We start from the raw sequence: 21,290 nt of genomic DNA, 5'->3' as shown, positions 1-21,290 counted from the left end.
TGATTGTTATCTCGCACCGCCCCGGCCGCGAGAGGGCGGGACTCGCGGCGTTGCAGAGTGTGGGACTTGGCCCCTGAAGCCCAGCCTAAACATATTTCACGCAGCAGACATTCATCCGGCCCGGTGCCCACACCTGGCCCGGGGGAGGGGCAACAGCTTCTAGAGGAACCGCAGAGAGGAGAGGAACCCCTCGTTTGGGACGCCAGAGGGCTGGTCCCGCTAGGCTCTGTCCGACTGCTTTCCGGTGATTGCTTCCGCCACCTGTCCATCATCCCAGCACACTCTTTCTATTGGCTCTACCGTCTGCCACTCGGTTCCGCCGCGCTGACCCCCATTGGCCCCTCTCAGGCCGAGGCCCCGCCCCACGAGCTGGGCATGGGGAGTGGGGCGCGGAGGAGAGAGAGCGGGGTGCTTGCTCTGGGCTGGGGGGAGGCGGTGGCGGAGAAGGAGGAGGAGAAGAAGGAGGAGCTGGGCCAGCAGGAGGCAGCGGCCGCGACCGGGCTGGGGTGATGGTGCAGGTGCCCGGGGCCCGCGCGGAGCTGCCCGGCTGAGGGGCGCCTGGTCCGGGGTCCGCAGCGCCGCCGCGTCTCTCCCGGGGGCGGGCGAGCGGGCGGGAAGATGCTGAGCAGGTTGATGAGCGGCAGCAGCAGGAGCCTGGAGCGCGAGTACAGCTGCACCGTGCGGCTGCTGGACGACAGCGAGTACACCTGCACCATCCAGGTCAGTGCCGCGCCACCCTGCCCGCGGGACCCCCGTGTCCCCCGAGTCTGGCTAACTTGGCCCGCGGCCGCCGCCCGGGGTCGCCGCAGACCCCAGTGCTTTGTCCGTCCCTGGCTGCGGCGGACGGCCCCAGTGCAGAGCGCCTCCGCCCGAGACCCGGTCCGGGGCGGGGTACCGGGCGCTCGGCGCAGCTGCGGTGAGAGTCCCTCTGTCCCGGACCCTCACCTCGCTCCCTGCCCTCTCCCAGGGTGAGGGCGCCCCATCCTGGCTCCTCGAGCCTGCCCGGGTGGGGAGCATATTCCGCGGGCGTCCGGAGGGAGGCGGGCAGGGCGGGAGGCTCCTACCCCGGCCGCCCCGTCGGGGGGCGCAGGCTTTGGCTTTCTGGCCAGGCAAGGACCGCGGGCCGGCGTTTCTTATCTATCTTTGGTTGGAAGGTTAATGCTGTATGTCATAATCACCCGCCCCCCCCCTTCCCCACCCCGGCATTTGTGAGTCAGAGCTCTCAGAAGGTAGAAGTGAACGCGCAGCCCATGCAGAGTGGCCTATGGAAGGGAGACCAGCCCTCTGGGTTCCCGAGATTAGGCCCCCCTCCCGCCAGATCTCATCGTGTTGGGCAATTTTGGGGGGGCGTGAGGTAAAGATTTAGCAACAAGTACCAGAGATTTGAGGGTTGGCCGTGGCGAGAAAGAATCGGTGACTTAGAAAAAAAAACCCAACAATACATTAATGCTTCGCAGCATTTCTTCAGAACCTGGTATTTTGGAAGAGATTTTACAACCTCTTGCTTATGTTTTTTCACTACTGCCGTGTGGCACGTCTGGAGTAGTAGTCTTTCCCAGGAATGCAGTCACAGCCCTCTCTCCTCCTCTGTAAAGTCAGAGATAGGAACATTGACAATGCTCCGGTGTTTAGTTCAGCAGCCGAAGGATCCTGCGCTCGCTGCCGGAAACTGCTCTTTCTGGAGGAGCAAATTGAGTTGGACCCGGAGGGGTCTCACCTGATCCCTTGCCTTTGCAGCAAGAAACCAGAGGGGGCTTCTCGCCTCAGATGTGGCAGACAAAAACTGTCGGCCTCTGGTCCTACCCTCTTTGTCTCCCGGTCCCCCCCACCCCCCATTAATTTTTTTGCTGACAATGCTCAATAGCGGAAAATAGCGGTGTGTGAGAAAGACGCTGGGTTGTGGATGAGAGCAGCTGCTCTCTGCTGACTCCGTGCTCATTTCAGCCTTCTGTCCACTTTCCCTTTTCTCCCACTCCCCAAACCAGCTCTGGGCATAAGTGCTGACTGCTGCCAAAGATCCAGGAGGGCAGAGAAAGGGAACAAAATCTCTTTTTTTAAGGCCACTTAAATACAGATTAAACAGTCATAATGATGCTAGCCATCAAGTGAAAGGATTTTTGTGGTTGAATATGATAGATGTTCTGTATTATTTCCTTACTGAATGAGTGGCATGCTACTTTTTGTTTCTATTGTATCTTTATGTGTTGTGTACAGTTCTTTTTTTGTTTTTGGGTGGGGGAGGAGAAGGCTTTGACTTGACATTCCCCATTTGAGTACATTGTCTAGAGCTTTTAAAGTCCTTATCCTTTTGTTTTAAAATTTAAAGCATTTACACGATAGCATATCAAAGGCAGTGTGAGATTTAGACTTTGTGAGTCCTAAAAATACTTTGGGGTATATGGTGGAATAAAATTTCTGGGGTAGGTCATGAACTTTTGTCAAGGTATAGAGTATAAATGAAATGCAATTCACATCACCACTCCGCTAGTAGCAATCTTGTGGTTTTAAGATATCACAATAAGAGAACTAGTTATTTTTTCCCAGTTGGTGGAGCCTCTGAGGTTGGTTGATTGGTATTATAGTTGTGGGTAATTTTTATTACTGTTGAGAAAAATAATATTTTTAAGTCAAACAGGACTTACTGGGTTTATGCTTGTTATATCTTGCTATGGTTGTGCTTATTTTCCTGCTGGTCTTATTTTACATTACTACAATTAATTGTGTTACAAAAATTTAGGCCACATAAGAAAATTAGGCTTGGTGTAACATGACTTTACTGTAGTGGGTGTCCACTGTCTAGACATGTTAATGATTGTGCGTTGTGGTTCTTTAATGAAAATTGAAAAACCCAGGGATTCTGAAGTTTATGTAATATTGTCAGTCTTTGGCACCACTATTGTGAATTGCTTTTGTTTTTACCCAATGTGAGGAAAGGTTAAAAAAAAAAAAGGACCTTATGTGAAATTAATATTTTGTGCATACAGTTTTTTGAGCTTTTAGAGACTGAGCTTTTCTTAGCAACTTTCTCCCTCTTATACATTTCTGTAGTGTGTGTGTTTGTGTTTGTGTCTGTGCTTATTTGTCAAACATTGGACATAGAGTCTTTTAAATCAGTACGGAAAGGAACTGTGAGCTACGTGCTAGGTTTAAGTCATATTCCTAACATTTTAGGAATTGCTGTATGGTATATTTTAAAAAAATGTTGGTGATAATTTGGAATCATTTTCCTTGAAGTACTGTATACCATATTTTTCTTTAAATAAGGTATATATTTTAGAAAGATTTCAGTACTTCTTGAAATCATCAGAGAACACTTAGGGGATTAGAGAGTCAGAAATGTATCACTGGGTTAGAGCCATAATAGACACATTTAGTAAATTTCAGTTGTAGGAAATTCTGTCAAAGTATTGGTTTTGCCTTTCATATTGCACCAGTTATACTGATCTGGCATTTAGAATGTGATTATTAAGGTAAGGAAAAGGCCTTATATCCTCTCAATGCAGGTTGCCACAGTTACCAGACTATTCTTTTATTCTTTCTGATATGCAAATGTATTTGTAGATCATGAGAAATGAAAGTATACATAGGAGGGTTGTAATATAATTGCTCCCCTGTGAAGAACATTGTTAACAGCTCCCCGCCAGTTTTGAAGGTCATTGCCTCATAAATGCAGATCTGGTCCATATTTTTCACATATCTGTTTCATTTATGAATATCTACATTTATTTACCACATTTACTACCCTACTTTGTTATTTTATTTGGGAGCGAACAGGAAAAATGAAAAGGCTACCTAATATCTTTGAACTCAGTATATCCAATGGAATCATTTGAATGCTTAAACATGTAATCTCCTAAGTAATAGATTTTTAGCAATCTTTTGAGTTATAATTGTTTATAAAGTATTAAGAACATATATTACAGAAGTGCCAGTAGAAATATGTACCCCAAATACATATTTTTCAAGTCAGAAATTTTAATCACTTTTTTTTCTGATTACTGAAAAGTAAAGCTGCCCTAGAAATGAATTTTATTTTACTGGGAACACATTAAAATAACAACTGCTCAAGCAGCTAGCTTAAATTTGTTTTTCAGTTAAATGAGGTACTACCATAAGTAAAATGCATGTGTACAGAAACAGTTCTATAGTGCAAGCAAGATCGGTACTTGATTGTGTCTCAGCCATTCAGTAACTGTGGGACCTAGGGTAAGGGAGGGACTGTTGGGGGAGAGAACAAATGTATTGAGCCCTGTACTTGCCAGGCGTCCTGCTTGTGCTATTTTCTCACTTACCTCACGACAGCATATGGATTCATTATACACCCATTGTACCAGCTGAAGAAAATAGTATTGAGGATTGGTGGGAGAGCCGATGTTTCTTAAATGGCCAACTGTACTATGCTTTCTGTGAGGTGTTTTGTTTATACCTTACATCAAGTATTTGAGAGGTAGGTGGTAGTACCTTCATTTTACAGATGAAAGGCTCGGATGAAGGAACTTGCTCAAAGCTAGTAGGTGGCTGTACTATATTTAAACCCTGGTCATTTTGTCTCTAAGTCCCAGCTTTGTTCCCTCTATTCCTTCTGACTCCCTAAGTTATTTCACCTGTCTGTACCTTAATTTCCTCATCTGTAAAATGGTAATAAAGATACTTATTTCACAGTAAAGAAAATATTTGGTAATGTCATTGCAAATAATATTTAAACAGACTAATATACATTGTGCCTTATTCTATCAAATCAGAAATAGGATTGAGAAAATCTTTTTTGAAAATAAATTAAACCTTAAGTCTCCTTAAAATGATTTTTAAAACAGATTTTATTTGAGAGAGAGAAAGAGAGTGTGTGAGTGTGGGGGAAGGGCGAAAGGAGAGGGAGAGAACCTTAAACAAACCCCGCCCCCGCCTGCTGAGCACAGAGCCATCCCTTGACCCTGAGATCATGACCTGAGTAGAAACCAAGAGCAGGCACTTAACCGACTGAGCCACCAGGTGCACCTCCTTAAAATGATTTCTGATTGGCCCCGGTCATAATCTCAAGGTCCTGGGATCAAGGTCCGCCCTTGCTCTCCCTGCTCAGTGGGGAGTCTGCTTCTCCCTCTCCCTCTCCCCCTCCCTCCTTTTTGTGCTCTCTCTCCCTCAAATAAATAAAATCTTAAAAGATTTCTGATTAATCTCAATGAAATCATAAAATCCAAGGCTGGAACAACTGGATTCTGTAGCAGAACTCTTCTCTAAAATTCAAGAGTTCGGTGGGATTTGGGTGGCTCAGTGGATTAAGCATCTGCCTTAGGCTCAGGTCATGATCCCAGGGTCCTGGGATCCAGCCCCACATCAGGCTCCCTGCTCAGGTGGGAGCCTGCTTCTCCCTCTCCCTCTGTCCTCTCCCCACTCATTCTCTATCTCAAATAAATAAAATCTTTTTAAAAAATAAAATTCAATAGTTCAGGTTTGCTTTCCTTTGATCCTACCAAGTCTTTGGCTTTAGAGGGGCATTTGTTTTCTGGACCTACAGTGATTTGTCTTTTGTAAGAACTTCTTTATATTTGGTAAGCGAAATCACTGGTTTCATTAAAGCAAAAGGGATGTTGTTAGAGAATTAAGGTAATTGCATTCACAGAAAAACACAAAGCTGTTGTATTTTCATTAATATTGGTTCTTTTAAAAACTTTGTTTTAAAAAGTAATTATGGTGTCTCAGAATCTGTTACAATAATAAATCAGACTCTAATTCTTGAAACTAAGTTCCAAAATTAGCCTTCTAGAATCCTGAAAGCACTTGTATTCTATTTCTTAATTTGTATATTAAAATGTTCATTGTATAAAATTAATGCAGATCAATGTTTTAGGACAGAAGGTAAATTCTAGATGTGTATTTATGCTCTCATTCTCTTTTTGAAAAAGTTCGGTTTAAGGAAGTGTCAGTGGCATCCAAGAGAAACCTAGAAGCATTCACCACAGCAGATTTTACTCAAGGGTATTTGTATGAAGTTGCATTCTTATTAAGTGCTTGGAATGAATATGCTGGATGAGGCAATTCAACATAGAGTATAATAAAAGAGCATGTGTGTTTTGAGTCCTCTGTTCCATTGCCCAGAAACTCGTTGATCATGTCTGTGCCAGCATTAATATCCCACTTAAAAAGAAAAAAAAGATGTTTGCCAAGATAAAATCAGACAACCTGAAGACCAAAAAGTAGTCGTTTTTGTTATACATTTGCAGTGGTTTATGTATAGACTTTAAAATGTGCAACCCTAAATAAGCAAGGCTTTAGTTTAGTTAGATACTGTAATAGTTAGATATTATAATCACTATGGTAAAATATTCTGGATTATTTTAATGCCCATTTTCTGGTAAATTATACTTCAGAATTTTTAAAGGAGTAAGAGGAAGCTATAAATTTTAAAACCTAGGAATTATACCACACAGTGCCTTACATGGTTATAGTTCAATAAATATTTGTTCTGATTTGTTTGTTCTACATAATGGCTGTGTTAACTCCAACACTTTAAAATTTCTTGTGCCTGAAAACAATAAACATTTTCTAACAACTGTATAAGGCTTTTTATAGTTTCAACCCATCCGATTCCAAACCACTTTGCTCTGCAGCCCCTCTCCCTGGTGAGAAGTATGGTATGTAAATGTGGTATTTTATGGAGCCTTTGAGGTCTCTGATAACTTTCTGCAATTACCCTTTGTTGAATTAGTGGATCTGCAGTCTAGAGCTTCTTGATTTTTTGGTTTGTCTCTTAGGATTTCAACCCTTTCAGGTCTCCCCACCCCCCATGTGCGCAGGTTTAGAAGGCTTAGATCCAATGAATATTGTGTAGTGCGGTGCTTCATGGGGTGGTGGAGGTCTGGCAGAATTAAGATATTGAGCATAGGGATCACCACAGCCATAGAAACTTCCTTCATTCCTTTCCCCTAAGTCAGTGCCAGGAAAACCTCCTCACAGCCTCATTTTTTTTTTTTTAAAGATTTTATTTATTTATTCGACAGAGATAGAGACAGCCAGCGAGAGAGGGAACACAAGCAGGGGGAGTGGGAGAGGAAGAAGCAGGCTCATAGCGGAGGAGCCTGATGTGGGGCTCGATCGCAGAGCACCGGGATCACGCCCTGAGCCGAAGGCAGACGCTCAACCGCTGTGCCACCCAGGCGCCCCCACAGCCTCATTTTCTAACCTCTTGCCCCAACAGGAAGAGAGCCATGCTTCCCAACCTGTTTCTACTTATGTCTATTTTAAGCTGAATTCGTCTTCTGATAGCCTCATGTGTAACGTTCTGACTGTGCAGACCATGTTTGCTGAGCAGCCTCCTGTGGGTCCCTCTTCCTCAGTTGTGTCTAGCCAGAGCTGGTACAACAGATGTGAATCTCAGGGAGGTTTGGCAGCAACCTGAAAGCTTCTACCTCTTGCCCACGTGGTGCTTAGGGAGGAGGATGCCACTCTCCTGGAGGCCAGGTGGCAGTTGTTGCCCCTGTTTTCTGGCGTTGATTCTTGGGGCTTAGGCCAACCACCTGAATGGTTCTCTCACGCAGCTGAGAACTTTGAAGAGTACTAAAGCATCTCCATTCCTATGTCGCAGAGTGAGTGGTGTTTCCCTAAGAGAGCAAAATGTCGTTATATGTCCGTTCTAGCCATGGAAGCAGACTTTCCATTCCTCTAAGACTCTAGATCTAGGTGGCCAATATTACTTTTTGAACTTGTACATTTTACTTATTTTTAAAGATTTTATTTATTTATTTGACAGAGAGACAGCCAGTGAGAGAGGGAACACAAGCAGGGGGAGTGGGAGAGGAAGAAGCAGGCTCCCAGCAGAGCAGGGAGCCTGATGCGGGGCTTTATCTCAGGACCCTGGGATCACGTCCTGAGCCGAAGGCAGATGCTTAACGACTGAGCCACCCAGGCGCCCCGTGCAAACATTTTAAATACCAGTAGAGCCAAAGCTAGAGTCGGGAAAGCAGTTTCTCTTGGAGGCTAACCCTTAGATTTAAATTGTGGAATCTCTTGCCGCCCTTGGCCACCAATGCCATCCTCATTGTTGTCAGTATTTCGAGCAGGACCCTCTGTATCGGTCTTTCACCAACTGTAAATGCTGCACTATTTCTGAGGGTGGTGTTTTACTTTTGTAGTCTTTCCAACCTAATTGTATCATATCCTAGATTTGGAAAGCAGGAACTTAGGAAGACTCTTCAGGTTCAAAGTCTTCAGGCTTTTGCTTGCTACTGTCATACTAAACACCAACTTGTGTGAATCCAGTTCTCTAAGGAGATCCTTCCGTGCCATGCTCATACAGGCAAAATAATTGGGCCACATGCTTGGCAACCACTGAGTTTGTGTACAATAGCTCCATTCACTTGTCTACAGAAAACACCCCTTTGACAGTGATTATAGCTTTCATTCCCCCTCCTCTACTTCTGACTCCTTGCACTACCATGACCTCATCTGCTGGTCCGTATTTAGAGATGCATTGGACCATTCCAGAAATGCTTTAGGACTCATTCCTGTATGTTAAGGATCATTTCAAAGCCTTAGACAACCCCTTCCCACCAAGGGAAACCGTTCTAAATCAGGACCAAACCTAGCTGTTTTTATGCCTTATTTGAGCCATCTTACTGTGTCACAACTCAGGTTTTTTTTTCCCCTTGTAGAAATGGTGAACCTTGTTAAGTAGAATGGACTAGGGGATGAGTTATAGCAATGGTTCTCAAAGTGTGGTTCTTGGATGAGCACCACCAGTTTCACCTGGGCACTTGTTACCAATCCAAGTTTATGGCCCCACAGCAGACCTAGTGAATCAGAAATGTGGGGATGGGGCTCAGCAGTCTGTTTTAACAAGTCTTCCGGTGACTCTTATGCTTTTTCAGGTTTGAGAATCACTGGTACTGGGTCACACAGATGTTTAGTAGGTAAAAGTGATGAGTTATGTTGACTGAGTATAAGAAGTGAGGGAGAAGGGGAAGCCAAGAGTGAATTTCATATTTCTAACTTTTAATTTCTGAATGGCCTTAGCTGATTCTCTACCCTTGTAAGGTAAAAGTTAGGTTATTTGCAGATATGCATACCATTTTCAAGTGGGCAGGATTCTAAAGATTTTACAACAGGTCATCATTCCAATTTGATGTTCTTATATTTATTGGTTTTATTTTTGTTCTCCCTGACCTAGAAAGCAAATGATTATATTTCTATACTTTTTTTTCAAAGAAATCATCTTCACAACTTAAAGCACTGGGTGTATAGGAAGGCCCCTGTTTGCAAACATGTAAATAGCAAATAATAAATGTCACGGAATTCAGTGCTAAGACAAGGTGGTATGCTGTGGCAGTGCAAATATGGGGGACTCGAAATTACTAAATATTTCTCAAAGGAGGTGAGATTTGAACTAGGTCATGAAAGATTGCCAAAAGCAGAAAATGGGCTGTGGGGATGGGTAAAGGGCATTCCAGGCTGAGGTAACAACAGGCGACTTCAAGGTAGGAAAGCTAAAAATGTAAAGCCAAATATATTTAGTCTTTACTATGTTTATCTGACTTACTCTGGTACAGTTGAGTCAAATAACAGAATCTACTTGCTTAGGAAAGATTGCTGTCAGCAAATTTCAATCATTCTTGACGTGTTTAGAAGAGTTAGTCTAAACTAAAAATAAACACAAAGCTGGTGTTGAATTAAATCTAACTCCAAAAGTGTATGATACAAATTAAAATTCTTCACAAAGCAATGGCATCATATAGAGAAAGGGTAGATTCAGGTATTAGTCTTAATTCTGTGGCAGCAGTAACTACGCATATGAATTTTGTTTTCAAGGGACCTCATCTCTGGCATCAGCTTGTCTGTATACGCACAAAAAAAAGTATCAAATCCCAACATCCAGCCGATGTTTGAAAGTCCTCTGGCTGATGCAGTGCAGCCTAAATGGTGCATTGACAGTTAAGAAATGTGACCAGCGGAGCCCTAAAAGACACAGTTCTGCACCTCTGTTCCCAAACCTAAGTGGCCACCAAAATCGCTTTTCTAGAGGATGGGGGAGTGCTTCCCTGGATTCCCCAGTGAACCCCTGCCTGCCAGCTCCGAAGTTCCCAGCCCGACACGGGGTGCACTTTGCGCACTCCGCATAATGCCAGGCTAGAGCTTTGGGGATGGGAACCTCCAGGAAAGCACTGTTTGGCATTTAGGCAATCAATGTTCGGCAGAATGCCAATGCTAATAGGTTATTTTGCTCTGGAAAAGGAGAAAAAGAAGGGATAGTTTAAAGGCTGATGAATAGGGGAATGATTGACAATACAGGCACTCCACTTTGTTGGAGAGATTAAGGAGGCTTGCTGTGAAGTGGTATTATGGGAGCCAGATAAATTAGCAAAGGCCCGCAGGCCCAAGACCTGAAAGAAACAGTGGTACATCAGAACAGCGTGCCCCAGGGCACACTCAAATGTCTGGCCACTTTCATTGAACTTGTAGTAGGAAAAAGCCAAATCATTTGGAACCCTCATAGTCTGGTAGTCCATTCAGGCACTCCATAGTCAGGCAAATTATCCTTTGCCTCCAGGCAGGTGCAAAGCTTATTTCCATATTGCCTGATTTGACTCAGGGGCCTCTAGTCTGGGCCTTAGCCTATTTTTGAGGACACCCAAGTGGAAGAGCTGGCTTCACAAGTACCAAAGGACTCCATATACTCTAGGCAGGAGATGCCACTAAGATTATTGTTTTATCAGACGTGAACCAAGCAGGTAAGAACATTGATCACAGCACAAGGAAGCAGAATTAATTCATCTAAGGATCTCAGGTACTTCTAGGGGATAATTTAGGCTAACGAAAACATTCTGCCTGCCCTCTTTCAGATTTTCACCTCTAGAAAAATCCAGAATCCTCCAGAGTTATTATAGAATTGGAGGTTTGTAGGTCAGAAGAATCCCATGGACTGGCAGTGATGCCTGGGATGTTATAAGGCATATGGAGCCTGCAATTTCACAGTACATGCTCATTCCTGCAACAGAATAACCCATCAGCTCTTTGGGAGGCCACTCAGAAGAAATTTGGCTGTTGAGAGATAAAAATCTGATCAAAACATAAGGTAGTCTAGTACTACAGTGCAACTTAATCTACACTTAGCTTCAGATTCTAGCATTATGTGAAATAGGTTTTTTTTTTTTTTAAAGTGAATGGGAGTTGGCTTGGTGTAGCTTCAGGACATAAGATACTGAACCAACCATTGCAGTATCAGGTTTTATAAGCAACATAGCTGATCCGAACAATCAATACTTACTTTGCTTATTTTTAAATACACCTTGGATAATTTAGTTAAGCTTATTTAAATGAGTACCCAAAGTACCGAGAGCATGTGTAAGAACTGTTTTCTAATAATTTGTATGGCAAAAGAGAACACATTTCTCATATTCCAATTTTTGATATTGGGTACAGTAGACTGATTATTTTTAAGAGACAGATATAATGATAGTATATTGTCTGGCTGCAAATTAGATCTTTTATTATGTCATTATAAAATATTATGGAGTATTCGTACTAAGAATATATCTCACATAAAATATCTTTAGTTTCTGGTTGAAAGAAAATAATAAGAAAAGGAAAACTTTCTCTTCACTTCCTGAATTCTACAGTTTTATTTCCTACCATCTTTACACCATAGCTCTTCTGTCCATCTCTTATGATCTCCTTTGTTTTATGCTAATTTATAATTAGGGCCACTTATTTAATACAAACTCTTATCACCATTTCTTTTTTTCCCTTTTTTTAAAAAAAGCTTTTAGGGGTGCCTGGGTGGTTCAGTCGTTAAGCGTCTGCCTTCGGCTCAAGGCGTGATCCCGGCGTTATGGGATCGAGCCCCACATCAGGCTCCACTGCTGGGAGCCTGCTTCTTCCTCTCCCACTCCCCCTGCTTGTGTGCCCTCTCTCTCTGGCTGTCTCTATCTCTGTCAAACAAATAAATAAAAATCTTAAAAAAAAAAAATAAAAATAAAAAAAAGATTTTATTTATGTATTTATTTGAGGGAGAGAGAGAGAGAGAGAGACAGAGCACGAGAGCAGGCACAGGAGTGGGGGGGGGAGGAGCAGAGGGAGAGGGACAAGCAGATTCTGCACTGAGTACAAAGCCCATCGTGGGGCTTGATCACATGACTCTGAGATCATGACCTGAGCCGAAAGAGGAGTTGGAGGCTCAAGCCACCCAGGCACCCCTTTTCCATTTTTTTTTAAAGCAAGCTCTATGCCCAATGTGGGGCTCGAACTCATGACCCCAAGATGAAGAGTTATGTGCTTCACTGACTGAGCCAGCCAGATGTCCCCTCTTATCACCATTTCTAATTGCCATCACTAGTAAGTCACACCTTTGCTTATGGTCAAATTCTTTGCGTGGTGGCCACACCTTCTGTTATTAGTGGTGGGAGGTGTTAAAAAAAAAAAGGTGCAATTAAAATGTGTGTAAATATACACTGAAGGATAATGGGATCCATATCCTTTAATTTCATTATTTAACACAATAATGTTGTATATTTTAATTAACTGGAATTTGAAACAGTATAAACAAGTGAAAATCTGTTTTATATAAAGTGATATCTTGGGGCTGGACTGAGTATTATATGTTTAGAGTTTTCTATTAACTTTTTTGCAATTATTTCTTAATAGATAAACAGACTCAATGAGACTCATCCTGTAGGGTAATCAGGTCAGTATTTAGGTACTGAGTCTGCACAGTGGGGACACTTCTCATGGTCCGTAGAGTCTTCAGTGTGGACAGCTGAAGTTGGTGAAATNNGTAGGGAAAGTGGAAATAATTGATAAAGAGAGAAACAAAAGATCAAACCAGAGAAAGCGTTGGGATGGAGCAAGATGAGCCTTAAGCAGAAATACCTAAAAAAATCTGGCGGGAGAATCTGGAGAAGCAGGTTGGGAAATGAAAGAATATTGGAGGTCTTTGGTGTCTTTGTTGTTGTTGTTGTTGTCGTTGTTGTCGTCGTGTTGTTGTTGTCGTCGTCGTCGTCATCGCTGTGTGATAGGAGAGGTTTAATGGTTTCAAGGAGCTCCTGAGGTTGGCTCCCATGTGGAGGTAATATTTAAAATACTCAATAATTGGGGCTCCTTGCTGGCTTAGTTATGGAGCATGTGACTCTTGATCTTGGGGGTTGTGAGTTAGAGCCGTACGTTGGGCCTAGAGCTTAGTTAAATAATAAAATAAAAAAATAATAATCAATGAGTCATGGTGAATACCTCACTGACAGAGATTCTGCTAGAACACACTGGAATTGAGTCTGGGGCCCTCTGCTGGGCCAGACACTATTTAGTGTTGAATCATAGGAGGTGGAGTTCAGAGTAGTCCCAGGGAAGAGGGAGAGGCCTCTTAGGGCAGTGGCTATTGGCCAGCTGGTAGGGAAATGTGTGTATATATATATATATATATGTGCGTGCGTGTGTGTGTGTGTGTGTGTGTGTATTTCAATATTTTAATGACCAGCAGGATCTTATTGGAGCAGGCCAACCTAAATCCACTCCTCATTCTGTCAGGTAGGATAAGACAGGAACTTAGAAGAAGTCACAAGAGCTCAGGTGTTGTTGAGGTATGAAAGGGATCTTGCCAAATTCAGTCTTCCTCTTCGGACTGTAGCCTCAGTGATGGCAGGAATCAGAGCCTCCTACATCTGTCTTCTCTGGCTCTTCATTTGTTGCTTGCCAGATACAGGGTCCCAATGGTCTAGGTTTTAGCTTCCTGTGGGGGCGGTAGGCTTCACATGCTTCCAAAATGCAACTTCGATCATTTTCTCTTTTTTTAAAGCCCTTCAAGATTCTCCCTTCACCTGCTGGGTAATAGCCTTTTAGCACGTCATAGATGTCCTTCCATTAGCTTTGCTGTCTTCCTTTTGCGACTTGTCTCCTGTCATCCTCCAGATGCATTTTATCCCACTTTGTAGAGCATCAGCTTCTCATCACCTTATTCCATGGTCGGTTCCCTCCCCAGTGTTGTTGGGCTATGCTTTGGAGGACCTTATAGCATTACCACATTCACTTGTAAATAACTACTCACATGTCTGCCTCTCACTAGACAACTATTGGAAGGGCAGGGATTGCAGTTAGTATCCGAGGTCTCACCTAGGGGCTCAATAAATGTTAATTGTAGATGTGCATGAATGATAAAGAGGATTATTAATAATGCAAATGTAAAGTTACCTCTGACTTGAGCTAAACAGATTAAAAAAATGAACATCAGATTTTCTGGTCTTTAGAGTGATATTATGGCACTCGAGGACGTAGTTAATTAGTGGTGGTGGTTGCACAATTCTAGGATTGTATTAAAACCCACTGCATTGTACCCTTTAACACAGTAATCTGGGGGCACCTGGCTGGCTCAGTTGGTAGAGCACGTGACTCTTGATCTCAGAGTTGTGAGTTCAAGCCTCACATTTGGTGTAGAGATTATTTAAAAAAAAATAAAATTATTTTTTAAAAAAAGGTAATCTTACGATATGAATTATATCTTAATTCACATGTCAATTTCCTGGTTTCAATAATATACCATAGTTATATAAGAAATTACCCTTGGAGGAAGCTGGGTGAAGGATATATGGGACACCTTTCATACTGTTTTTACAACTTCTTGTGAGTTTGTAATTATAAAGTTTTAAAATGGTGATTAAATTAGTTTTCCTGAGCAAATATGTTTATTATTTAGTTAGGATTTATGGTTCAGAATGACTACAGAAAGTTTTCTCACTGATTAGGCTCCAGTTAACTTTCAAAATTATGTAGGATTATTTATAAGTGGATAAGTTTCAACAGAAGATACTTGAAAATAAAGTCAATTCTGTTCTAATAAAGAGGTAAGATAAGAGTTTAAAAATAATATCTTGGTGGGGCGCCTGGGTAGCGCAGTGGTTGAGCAACTGCCTTCGGCTCAGGGTGTGATCCCAGTGTTCTGGGTTCGAGCCCCACATCAGGGTCCTCCACTAAGAGCCTGCTTCTTCCTCTCCCACTCCCCCTGCTTGTGTTCCCTCTCTCACTGGCTGTTTCTCTCTCTCTAATAAATAAATAAATAAAAATCTTTAAAAAAAAAATAATATCTTGGTAGTTTTTTTTGCACCTTTTTTTTTTTAAGATTTTTGACAAAGAGAGAGACAGCCAGCGAGAGAGGAAACACAAGCAGGGGGAGTGGGAGAGGAAGAAGCAGGCTCCCAGCGGGGCTCAATCCGAGAACCGTGGGATCACGCCCTGAGTTGAAGGCAGATGATTAACGACTGAGCCACCCAGGCACCCCTGCATCTTTATTTTTTCTGTGATTCTCTGTTCCTCTCCTAAGTTTTCTCAGACATAATTAGTTACAGTTAAAATGAATATACTGACAAATTAGGCATATCATAACATGCCATTGTTGTGTTTTAGAGAGTTATTTGGTGTAATGTCCATATTAGGTATTTTAATTTAATATGTTAATTGAGCCATTTAAAAATTTATTGAGTACTTACTGTGTTCTGGGCTCTGTGATAAGCACTTTATGTGCATTCTTCATTTAATCCTACCTGTTTAATGGAAAATATTATTGTCCCTAATTCCAGATGAGTACAGTAAGGCTTAGAGATGTTAAATAATTCGTCTGATGTCACACAGCTAGTCCGTGGGGGAGCTGGGATTCAAACTCTGTATGATCTCATTGTTGTTCTCACTCACTGCTCTCTGATGAAACGGGCAGTAGAGTCCAATGGGGAAAACGCGGACTTGGTGGAGTCAGGAGACTTGTGTTCAATGCCTGACTGTTGACTGATTAACGTTAAGGCCTTGAGCAGGTAATTTAACCTCTCATCTGCAAACTAAGGAGACTAAAAAAGAAGACCCCTCCAGTCTCTTTCAGCATAAACATTCTACAGTTCCTGAGAAATCTGTCCATGGCTCAGTAGTGTTTTTCTTTGTGTTCCCTCCGTGAAGGATATTCTTTACGAATGCAAATACTCTTTTAAAGAGAGAGATGTCAAGGCCAATCTTTGTGACTGCTTCAGTCTGTGTTCTGTCCCTTCGTTTTGCAGAATACAAAATATAGCTTTATGTACTCGTTCAATACAGATCAGATTCTGGGGGATTGACTCATGCTAATCAAACATCATTCTTTTTTTTTTTTTTTCTAATTTAGAATGTCTGTTAATTATAGTGGGATAATAAATACTAGTTTCTGCCATCATAGGCACTTCTTCAGGATCAGAGACTTTGGAAAATCAAATTTGAAAGCCTTTTTTTTTTCTTGAGATTTTATTTATTTATTTGAGAGAGAGAGTGAGCGAGAGAGAGAGAACACGAGCGGGGTGGGGGGTGGTTTGGGAGAGGGAGAAGAGGACGAAGCTGACTCCCCGTTCAGCAGGGAACCCGAGGTGGGGCTCAATCCCAGGACTCCAGGACCATGACCTGAGCTGAAGGCAGGTGCTTAACCGACTTGAGCCACTCAGGAGACCCTTGAAAGCTGTTTTGGAAGGCAAATTGTTTTGAGGGCTATTCTTCTAGGTTGTGTAAAAGCCTTGTAAATTATGTCTGTTTCGTAGTACAGGCCTCGTAATTATATATCTACAAGAATCGGTTTTTCTGTCTTCCTTGATCAGTACTTTCTAAGTGCTGATGAAGTCTTCCCTTTAGCCCTTCCCCAACTTCATGCAGATTATTGTACATATGTTAATAATACAATTTTAATTTTAATTTTTTTAAGTTATGTCCCAGTCTATAGGGTATACTTTGCTTACTTTGATTGCACTTGAGTGTTTCTCAAGACTATTTATTTTTGATTTTTAAAAGATTTTATTTATTTGAGATAGAGTGAGCGAGAGAGAGAGAACATGAGTGAGGGGGGAGGCAGAGGGAGAGGGAGAAACAGGTTCTGTACTGAGCAGGGAGCCTGACATGGGGCTTGATCCCAGGACCCTGGGATCATGACCTGAGCTGAAGGCAGATGCTTAACCGATTGAGCCACCCAGGCGCCCCTCAAGACTACTTTAAATGCCATTTTCTCCCCTACGTTAGTGGACTTGACCAGATAACTTTAATTTATGTTGACTTTTACTACTTTGTCTTCTAGAGGGAGGCCCCCCTTCTTTTAAACTTTGATCTCAAATTCTGCATGGTCCTCATGTGTGTTACCACTGCATTACCACTGTATCGTAGGCAATATTTCGTAGTCTCGATGCCGTCCATGGGAGGCATACACCACATAGGTTACAGAATTCTGATACACTGTAAACATTTCCACTATTTTTTTGCTCTCAAGTTTCCAAATTCTGTTTTTTTGCATCTCCTACACTTTAACTTGGCTTTTTTAAAAGTCAGGTTTATTGGGGTACAATTTACGTAGAATAAAATTCACTCTTTTTTTTAGGGTAAGCTCTACACCCCGCGTGGGGCTTGAACTCATGACCCCGAGATCAAGAATCATGCACTCTACCGACTGAGCCACCCAGGTGCCCCTAAAATTCACTCTTTTATAGCTGTACAGTTCTTTGAATCTTGACAAATACATACAAGTTGTATAACCATCATATATAGAATATTTCCAACATCCTGTAAAGTTTCCTTGTATCCCTTTATGGTCAGTCTCCCCCTTCTCCAGGTGTCTGTCAGCTACTAATCTGATTTCTGTCCTTATAGGTTTGCTTTTTCCATGATGTCCTATATATAGAATCATACAATACGTAATCTTTTGAGTCTGGCTTCTTTCACTTAGCATAATGCTTTTTTGAGCTACAAATTACATATCATAAAGTTCACCCGTTTAAATGTACAATTCAACAGTTTTTAGCATATTTATGGAGTTGTGCAATCAACATAATCTAATTTTAGAACATTTATATCACCCCAAAAAGAAACCTTGTACCCATTAGCAGTCACTCTTATTTCCTGTCTCCCTCCCCCCAACTCTCTGCCCGAGGCAACCACTTATCTGCTTTCTGTCTCTATAGATTTGTCTATTATGAACATTTCAATAAATGGTATCATACAGTACATGGTCTTTTGTAACTGGCTTCTTTCACTTAGCATAATGTTTTTGGGGCTCATCCAAGTAGTAACTTATATTAGTACTTCATTCTTTTTTATTGCTAAATAATTTCCCATAGTATGGATTTATCCCATTTTGTTTATCCATTCATCAGTTGATGGACATTTGTGGTGTTCCGCTTTTTGTCTGTTATAGATGAAGCTCTTGTTTGTGTTTAAATTTTTTGTGTGGATGCATGTTTTCATTTCTTTTGGATGTGCTGTGAACATTCCCATACACTTTTTTTTTCTTTTTAATTGAAGTATAGTTGACATACAGTATTGTAGTTTAGGTGCACAACATACGTATGTAAGTTTTTGTGTGGAAATACGTTTTTATTTCTCTTGGATAGATACCTAGGAGTGGAATTGCTGGGTCATATGGTAACTTGATGTTTCATGTTTGAGGAATTGCCAGTTTTCCAAAGTGGTTGCACGAGGGCTCCAATTTTTCCACATCCTTGCCAGTCTTCACTACTGTCTTTTCGATTACAGCCATTCTGTGGATGTGAGGTAGTATACCATTGGGTTTTTTTTTTTTTCTATTTTAATTATTTTAATTTGTGTAGTTAACATACAGCGTTATATTAGTTTCAGGTGTATAATACATTGATTCAACAATTCTACACGTTATTCAGTGCTCATCCCAGTAAGTGTACTCTTAATCCCCATCACCTAATTTACCCATTCCCTCTACCCGCCTCTCCTCTGATAACCGTCAGTTCTCTATGTTTAAGAGTCTGTGTTTTCATCTCTTTTTTCTTTGTCCCTTTGTTTCTTAAACATATGAATCTTCTCTTGCTCTGTTCTCTCATGATTTGCTGGGTTTCTTTGGTGATATACTGAATTCTTTCTTTTTATTTTTTGGCTATCACCAGTTTTTGATCTGTGGTTACCATTGGGTTTATATATAACAAGCATATAGCAGTCTATATTAAGTTAATGGTTACTTAAGTTTGAACCTATTTTAAAAGCACTAAAGTTTTACTCCTCTCCCCTCTTTGTTTTCGGTATATGGTGTCATACTTCACATCCTTTTATTTTGTGACTCCCTTGACTGATTTTTATAGATACACTTAATTTCATTGGCTTTGTGCTTCCTATTTTTTGTCTGTCTTTTCTACTCAGAGTCCCCTTTAACATTTCTTGTAAGGCTGGTTTAGTGGCCATGAATTCCTTCAACTTTTGTTGGGGAAACTATCTTTCCTTCTATACTGAATGATAGCCTACTGGATAGGGTATTCTTGGTTGCAGGTTTTTTCCTTTCAGCGTTTTGAATATATCATGCAGCACCCTCTCTGTGGCCTGCAAACTTTCTGCTGAAAAATCCACTGATAGCCTTATGGGTTTTTTTCTGGTATGTAACTGGTTTTTTTTTTTTTTCTTCTGCTTTTTAAATTCTCTCTTTATTACTACTTTTTCCCATTTTAATTACTATGTGTCTTGGTGTGGCCCTTCTTGGGTTGATTTTGTTGGGGGCTCTCTATGGCTTCTGGATCTGGATTTCTTTTTCCTTCCCCAGATTGGGGAAGTTTTCAGCTATTATTTCTTCAAATAAATTTTCTGCCCCCTTTTCCCTCTTTGCCTTCTGGAATCCCTATATTGTGAATGTTATTATGCTTGATGCTGTGCCTGAGTTCTCTTAACCTATTTTCATTTATTGTTGTTTTTTCTCTTTCCTGTTTAGGTTGTTTTTTTCCCCTTACTCTGTCCTTCAGGTCACTGATCTCTTCTGCTTCCTCTGGTCTGTGATTAATTACTTCTAGTGTATTTTTAATTTTGGTTATTGAGTTCATCTGTGATTTATTTATTTTTATGTTTTCTATCTCTTTGTTGAGGGTCTCACTGAGGTCCTCCATGTAAAGATACAGTGAGTATCTTTATGACCATTACTTGAAATTCTCTATCATGCATATTACTTATCTCCATTTTGTTTAGCTCTTGCTGTGATTTTGTCCTGATCTTTCATTTGGGACATATTCTTCTATTCTTCTGTCTCCTCGTTTTGTTAAACTCCCTGTGTCTGTTTCTATGTGTTAGGAAAGTCAGCTATGTCTCCTGCTCTTGGAAGTAGTGGCCTCATGAAGAAGAGGTCCTGTAGTGCCCTACAGTGCAATGTCCCCTGTTCACCAGAACCTGGTGCTTCAGGAGTGTCTACTCTGTGTTGTGTGCACCCTGTTGTAGCTGAGCCATGCATGCCTTCAGTCCAGTCGGCTGCAATGGCTCCCTTTGCCTGTTGTGGGCAGGGCAGGGTTTGGTTCCTGTGGTGTTAGTGGGCCAGTGTGGGGCTGCCTTGGACTTGAGTTGAGTCAGACCAGGTGTTTGCCAGAGCTGTGGTCACACCAAACTGCAGGGAACTCTCCCTGTGTTGTCTCCTAAAAAGCTTTCACTGGTGAATGGGCCTGCAGTCAGACCAGATGCCTGCCCTCAGCCCGCTGCTGGGGCCATAGTTGGACTGGTGTATGTGATTGTCTTTCCCTCTCCCCAGGGCAGGAGTCACTTTGGAGTGGTGCTGGCGCCTGTCAGGGCTGCTTGTGCAGTGTCAGGCTTGTGGCATCACCTTGGGTAGTCTCCTGGCAAGGGCATGTTGGAGGGCGTGGGTCTGTAGGAGAATGCAGAGGCTGGGTGCTTGGCACCAGGAGGGTCCAAGCTGGTCCACTGTGGGAGGGGACCTGCAGCCACCAGGGAAAACTCCTGCCCAGGCCAGGATGGATGGGGTGGGGTATACTTCTAGTAAGCTAGGTGGGGAATGTTCCAGCTGCACTGGTTCCTGCAAGTATCCACGTATCTAGGCTGGGGGGCCAGGGAGGGAAACCGTGCCCACTAGCTCTTTTGTTCTTGGAGAAGTCTCCCAAAGATTCCTGCCCCTCCAACACACACTCTGATATTAGTATATAAATATCCTTACCATATACCCCAGGTGTTTTTCAAATTACTGCTTCTATGCTGTGTCTCAGCAGGGCTCTTTGTTGTGTGGTCTTTGTAAGGATGGGGACTCCAAATTTATATTTTTATGTGTTGATATCCAGTTGTCCAGTACCATTGGTTGGAAGACTACTCTTTCCCTATCAAATTGTCCTCATCCCTTTTGTTGAAGATCAGTTGACCATAAATGTATGGGTATATTTCTGGAGTCTTTATTCTATTCCATTGATGTATTCCATTGATGTGTGTATCTCAATGCCAGTTATCACTCTGTCTGGATTACTTTAGCTTTGTAGTAAGTTTTGAAATCAGCAAGTATGAATCTACCAACTTTGTTCTATTTCAAGATAATTTTTGCTGGTCTT

General features: G+C 42.0%; 1 protein-coding gene across 4 annotated transcripts in view; it reads left to right on the top strand.

Moving 5' to 3' along the window:
* Nucleotides 1-618: 618 nt before the first annotated feature.
* Nucleotides 619-21,290, top strand: part of FRMD5 (FERM domain containing 5) — a 296,334-nt gene continuing 275,662 nt past the window's right edge. For all 4 annotated transcript variants that reach the window (XM_040620528.1, XM_040620526.1, XM_040620525.1 and 1 more), the window contains exon 1: nt 619-720. In XM_040620528.1, coding sequence (XP_040476462.1) covers nt 619-720 — 102 coding nt within the window. The remainder of the gene's footprint in view (nt 721-21,290) is intronic.

This window comes from Ursus maritimus, unplaced genomic scaffold, assembly GCF_017311325.1.
Source record: "Ursus maritimus isolate PB19 unplaced genomic scaffold, ASM1731132v1 scaffold_35, whole genome shotgun sequence".
Lineage (NCBI taxonomy): Eukaryota > Metazoa > Chordata > Mammalia > Carnivora > Ursidae > Ursus > Ursus maritimus.
This window is presented reverse-complemented; position numbering and strand designations above follow the sequence as displayed.